Source organism: Cornus florida, unplaced genomic scaffold, assembly GCF_030987335.1.
Source record: "Cornus florida cultivar Cherokee Brave unplaced genomic scaffold, ASM3098733v1 CherokeeBrave_3.0.0_Hap2_Chr03, whole genome shotgun sequence".
NCBI lineage: Eukaryota > Viridiplantae > Streptophyta > Magnoliopsida > Cornales > Cornaceae > Cornus > Cornus florida.
In genome coordinates this window covers 35917929-35924145 of record NW_026775573.1, presented here as the reverse complement: position 1 = coordinate 35924145, position 6217 = coordinate 35917929, and the positions used below count along the sequence as shown (strand labels likewise).

The 6217-nt window shown below is 35.9% G+C and overlaps 1 protein-coding gene across 1 annotated transcript; it reads left to right on the top strand.

The window, feature by feature from the left end:
* Window positions 1-2034: 2034 nt before the first annotated feature.
* On the top strand, window positions 2035-5608 carry LOC132300268 (root phototropism protein 3-like). Its single transcript, XM_059797286.1, has 4 exons — window positions 2035-2484; window positions 2633-2702; window positions 2834-4108; window positions 4794-5608. Exons 1-4 carry the CDS (start codon window positions 2372-2374, stop codon window positions 5337-5339), a joined length of 2004 nt encoding a protein of 667 aa, XP_059653269.1. The 5' UTR covers window positions 2035-2371; the 3' UTR covers window positions 5340-5608.
* The last annotated feature ends 609 nt before the right edge of the window (window positions 5609-6217 follow it).

Genomic DNA, 6217 nt, shown 5'->3' with positions numbered 1-6217 from the left:
CAGTGTTTAGTAAAGGGTTAGGTTGAGGTCGAATCCATCCGGTGGAGGGTGCAAAATAAATTGCCGAAAAAATTGATAGGTAAATTATTTTTGTTAGATTTTAATATATTTATATATTTTTGGGCTAAAATCCTAAACACCCTCTTATTTTAAAAAATGTTATATAACCGTTAAATTATTGCGAAATGTTAATAATGCCCTTGATAGTATATTAATATTTTATTAAATTAAAATTATAATGTGAGAAGGGTAATTTTATCATTACAAATTACAAGGTTATTTTGGTCAAATTTGCTGCACGTGATTGTAACCTGATATTATCCTGTCAATTTTAGACGGGAAACTAACAGGGAGGGGGTGATATGATAGACTTCTTAAAACATCAAGGAGTAATATGATAGTTTCTTTAGTTGAGGAGGTTACTTGATAATTTTTAGAAACAAGAGGGGGATTATACGATTTTAGCCCTTTTTTTTTTTTTTTTTTTTTTTTTCGAAAATATTTTACAACAATCAAATACCAAAAAATAAAAATATATATTCTAAAAAATATTTTATATACAAACAAACGAGCCTAAATCAGGACTGACCTTGACCATAGGTATTCCAGACTGTCTTCTAGGACCTCCAATTTGGAACTGCTTCAAATTTTCAAGGGTCTAGTATTTGAAAGTTTGTATAGAACCTCTCAAAATTTTGAGAATCTCGTGATGGAATCTGACCTAAATGATAATTGTGTGTATTACCTTGACACTTCTCTTTTGAGAACCCAACAGTACTCAACATGGATATTTGAAGTTGATTTGGAATGCTTTTGCAGTGAGCAATAGTAACATATCAGCCCAAATACTTAAAATTTAAAAATTCAAATGAAGTATGTGATGCAGCAGCGGGGTTCTTCATCAGTGTGACTCTGTCAAGCTAAAAAGAAACTGCTAAAAATGAAGTCATTACAGTCTCCTACAAGGGTGTTCTCAATAATTAAAATAGGTAATGAGTAATCAAATCAAGCACCAAACAATCAAAATAGTGGACAAAGATATCTCAACAGCTTTTAGAAAAGTGCAAATCCTAATTAATACAGCCAAGTTCATGTCATGTTGGTGGAGATGGATCATCAAATTCTGACACTGCTGCAGAAAAACCATTGCAGATCATGGTCATAAGCCTCTAATAATGGGCCTACTAATAATGCCACAATTCAGTGGTTTCAATTTTTAAATACCAAGAGTTCATAAAACTTTTGGGACCCATATTACCAAACTTTCTCAGTCTTTTTGGGTATGTCCAATATACCAGTCTTTATATATGTTAGTACAGTATCATCCCAATTTTATCCAATCAATAGCTATTACCATTGAGTCTTATTATTAGACAATTTAAAGTCTAAATGAACATGTTGACATATTTTTTTGAATAGTTTCAATGAGACCATTTTGATCTTCAAAGATTCAATTTCGATTGAAAACTTACCAACAATCAATACTAGCGTGTAATATTGATTGTTTTTTAGTCAAATTTCATCATTTATGACATAAAAATCATATTTTTGTGTCTTATAGGAATCTTGTTGAAGATTTTGAGATTTTCATTACTGATCTAATTTTATTTATTATTATTATTATTTTTTTATTTTGTCAAATTATGAGGAGGAATACTCGAATACGGACACATCTTTAGAAGAGTGAGACGCTTTACTAACCAGGCAATTGGATAACGCTACTTTAGTGATCTAAATCCACTTTAATTCTTTTGATTTTTAATATTTATCATCCTCCTTCATCCTACATATATATATTTTTTTGGTAAATAAAATGGCGATAGGAATAACCTCCTTCCACTTTCAAGGCTGAGGGTCTAGGTGTCTTTTTTTGCAATAATAGGTATATGTTAGTTGGGTATGTGTCATACCTACCCAAGTCACACTCTCGTCAACAGAGGAATGTTTTGGGATTGTAACAATTCAACACAAAGTACTATATATATATATATATATATATATATATATATTAAGAGTAAGAAAAGGTAATCATAAAAAGGAGGTTAAAGAGAAGGAGCTGAATCTCCCACTTTTGATAAGTACCATCTGACATTCAAAGCCAAAGAAAAGAAATCTAAGCAGAATGATCCAAAGACAATACCTGTAATGCCCATTACTTCACAGCCTGTCACAGGCTTCATAATCCACAGTGAGAAGCCCACAATTCTAGATTTATAGATAATTCCAAGCATCCCCATGTGAAATTCTTCCTTTTTAGCTCACCAGCTCTGGCTGTTCTGCTTTGTTCTTCTGCTTATTTTCTCTGCTCTTCCCCTGAACCAAACTGTCACTTTCCTGAGAAAATCCTGCTCAAATTTTCTAGCCTCCAATCATGTGGGATTCAGAGAATGAGTCAGTTGGAGGTAGAGATTACAACAGTGGAGTACTTACTTCTAGCAAGAACAGTGTCAAAACTGATGGGTTTGAGCAAAGAGGCCAATCTTGGTATGTATGAATTCATAACTATATCAGTAAACTAAAAACTGCAAAAAATATATATAATTTTTTTTTTTCTTGTTTTTTTACTTCAAGCTAACAATTTTCTCTTATATAAAGCTTCTAATTTGACTTTGTGAGTTTGACATGTATGAAGGTATGTTTCAACTGATATTCCAAGTGATTTTTTAGTTCTAATTGGAGATGTTAGTTTCCACTTGCACAAGGTAACTATTTCTCTGCTCATTCATTTGAATTTTCCATCTTGAAGCTTCGGAATTGAAGATGTTATTAACATAACAACATGTGTTTTGTTCGATTAAATGACACACTCTTTCTTTTATCTCCATCATTGAAGTATCCCCTCCTTTCTAGGAGTGGAAAGATGAACAGAATCATATACGAATCACGCGACATAGACTTGAACCGGGTAGTTCTAGATGATCTTCCTGGTGGGTCGGAAGCTTTTGAGCTAGCAGCAAAGTTCTGCTATGGAATTGCACTTGATCTAACAGCATCCAATATCTCTGGCCTGAGATGTGCAGCAGAGTACCTTGAAATGACAGAGGACTTAGAAGAAGGCAATCTTATATTCAAAACCGAAGCGTTTCTCAGCTACGTGGTTTTATCATCATGGAGAGATTCAATTTTAGTACTTAAAAGCTGTGAGAAGCTGTCACCATGGTCAGAAAACCTCCAGATTGTACGAAGATGCAGCGAGTCCATTGCATGGAAGGCTTGTGCCAATCCGAAAGGAATAAGATGGGCATATACCGGAAAACCCCCAAATGTTTCTAGTCCAAAATGGAATGAAATGAAGGACTCAAGCCCCAGTAGGAGCCACCAAGTTCCTAGTGATTGGTGGTTTGAAGATGTGTCAATTCTTAGGATCGATCACTTTGTTCGTGTCATCACTGCAATTAAGGTTAAGGGGTTGAGATTTGAGTTGATTGGAGCCGCCTTAATGCACTATGCAGCTAAATGGCTCCCCGGATTGATAAAAGATGGGACAACAATGGTTGATGAAGGAAGCAATGGTGGTGGTAACAGTAGTTGGAATGGAGGGCTTCATATGATTGTGGCTGGAACTAAAGATGAGACATCCAATGTTCAGGCCAAAGATCAAAGAATGATCATTGAGAGTTTGATAAGTATAATACCTCCACAGAAGGACACTGTTTCGTGCAGCTTCCTTCTTCGGCTATTGAGAATGGCAAACATGTTGAAAGTGGCTCCTGCTTTGGTTATGGAGTTGGAGAAACGCGTGGGAATGCAGTTTGAGCAGGCTACATTGGGGGATCTTATGATACCATCTTATGGTAAGAGTGAGACTTTGTATGATGTTGAACTTGTTCAGAGGCTTTTGGAGCACTTTGTTGTTCAAGAGCAGATGGAAAGTTCGAGTCCAGGCAGACAATCTTTTTCGGATAAGCACATGTATGAAGGAACTCAAAGGGCTTGTAATCCAAATGCCAAGATGAGAGTTGCAAGGCTTGTTGACAGTTATCTTACAGAGGTGTCCAGAGATAGAAATCTCTCTTTGACAAAGTTTCAAGTCCTGGCAGAGACTCTGCCGGATTCTGCAAGAACTTGTGATGATGGATTATATCGAGCCATTGATTCTTATCTTAAGGTAATCCAAATCTAAATTTTTTGAGTTCTCTTAGTAAGTCCAATTTTCATATTTATTGATTTATTTCTTGGGTCTTTCCTGTTTTCTACATATGGGTATTTTTGTGCTCCATCATGTCTTGAAAGTAACGTGACATAATAGCATAGTGAAGCTGCCTCATACATGCCACTTCTATGACATGATATGATGCACGTTATCAGAATGAACATACATACTGATAGGGCATTACCCTAGATAGTATGATCTCTCCTCTCCAAATGGGAAGTTGAGTGTTCGAGTCCTACTAGGGGCAATAGTATGGGGGTGTGCGCGTTTGCTTGAACCTTTGGGAAAAAAGAAAAAGAAAAGAGCTACATACATATCTCATCACCAGCATTGTCTTAGACTTCAGTACCTAAATGATTGTCAGATTAGCATTAGAAAACTACAAGATTTTATATGTATGAATAGAAAATAGAATAAATCAATCCTTCTGTGTAAGTATGTTAGGGGTAACCATGTTTTTTGGAACTGAATTTTTTTCTTGATGGGCTAAAAAAAGGAGAGTAATAAAAATTTTCTGTGGATAATCTAGCTATTGTATCAAAGTTCTCTGTGGCTAATTCTAATTGTATCAAAATTTCCATATAGCCAAGTTAGATGTCTCCCTGTGGTTAAAACTTTGATCCATTTTACAAATTCACAGGCTCATCCAACACTCTCAGAGCATGAAAGGAAGAGGCTATGCCGTTTGATGGACTGCCAGAAGCTGTCAATTGACGCGTGCATGCACGCTGCACAAAATGAACGCCTCCCTTTAAGAGTAGTGGTGCAAGTCCTCTTCTCTGAACAGGTAAAAATAAGCAATACACTAGCCAATACTTCCCTGAAAGAAGCCGGTGAATCCAACTACCAGCCTATGATATCAAACCGAAAAACATTACTTGAAGCAACCCCCCAGTCATTTCAAGAAGGATGGGCTGCGGCCAAAAAGGACATCAACACTCTTAAGTTTGAGCTCGAGACTGTCAAGGCTAAGTACCTAGAGCTGCAAAATGACATGGAGAACTTGCAGAGACAATTCGATAAGATGGCAAAGCCAAAACAAACATCAGCATGGACCAGTGGGTGGAAAAAATTGAGCAAGATCACCAAGATGACAGCTTTAGAAACTAATGATATTGGTTCTCATATCCCAAATGCAGAACAAACAAGAAAGATGCCCAGAAAGTGGAGGAATTCCATTTCTTGAGAATTAAGGAATTCATATATGGAGAAAGAGATCATTAGAAAAGGGGATATTTTTATCTACATTCAATTCCATATTCCAAAAAGCATTTTTTTTAAAATTTTTTTTATAGCAATTACTTGAGAAAGTAGCTTCAGTTTGTTACCCATTAATCTGTTTTGATCATGTTTTTGGTGAGTGATTTTCTCTGTACTTTTTATCATTGTTCAAGAGTGCTTTGTTTCAATTTGGACAGACAAGTAGTGTTAATATGATCTGAGTTTTGCAATTGACATCTATATGTTCATGCCTTAGAATAAAATGATCAAACATAAAGGAAGAAGGAACAAAATAAATTAAGGACAACAAATTAAGCCAAAGCCTTTGTACTACAATGCATGGTGTTACTCCACTCATGAACTTGTATGGTAGCACATGAAAACAATTTCTGGTGATACGAAAATACCCCGAGCTTCCATGTGCTGTGTTCACATTAGGCATGTGAGAATATATATTATTGGGCCATTTCATAGTAGTTTAAACTTTCAAGATAATTGGTAGGGCAACATGATATCAGACCTCTGAGAATGAATCTTAATAGAAAATGGCACTCTTTAGTGAGCCCAACAAGGCTCTGTAGATGCCTTTATATATACATATAGAGTATATCTAGAAAGAGAAAAGAAGGAAGAGAAGTGAGAGAAAACGTGAGGAAGGGAGAGAGAAGAAGAAGGTCTGCTCGTGGGCAGATCGGGTTAGTGGAGTAAACGGCGGTAACTCGAAGGTTGCCGGCGTTAGAGAAGAAGAACAAGGAAGAGGTAGTTAGCTTTTGATCCGAAAGCTTAATGCAAGTCCTATGTTCTGCACTTCTCCCTTAAATCTGTGTTCTGTATACCTTTAGT

Coding starts and splice junctions, on each gene's coding strand:
- LOC132300268 (XM_059797286.1), top strand. CDS start 2,372: ATGTGGGATTCAGAGAATGAGTCAGTTGGAGGTAGAGATTACAACAGT. Junction 2,485..2,632: donor GAGCAAAGAGGCCAATCTTG/GTATGTATGAAT, acceptor ACATGTATGAAG/GTATGTTTCAACTGATATTC. Junction 4,109..4,793: donor CCATTGATTCTTATCTTAAG/GTAATCCAAATC, acceptor ACAAATTCACAG/GCTCATCCAACACTCTCAGA.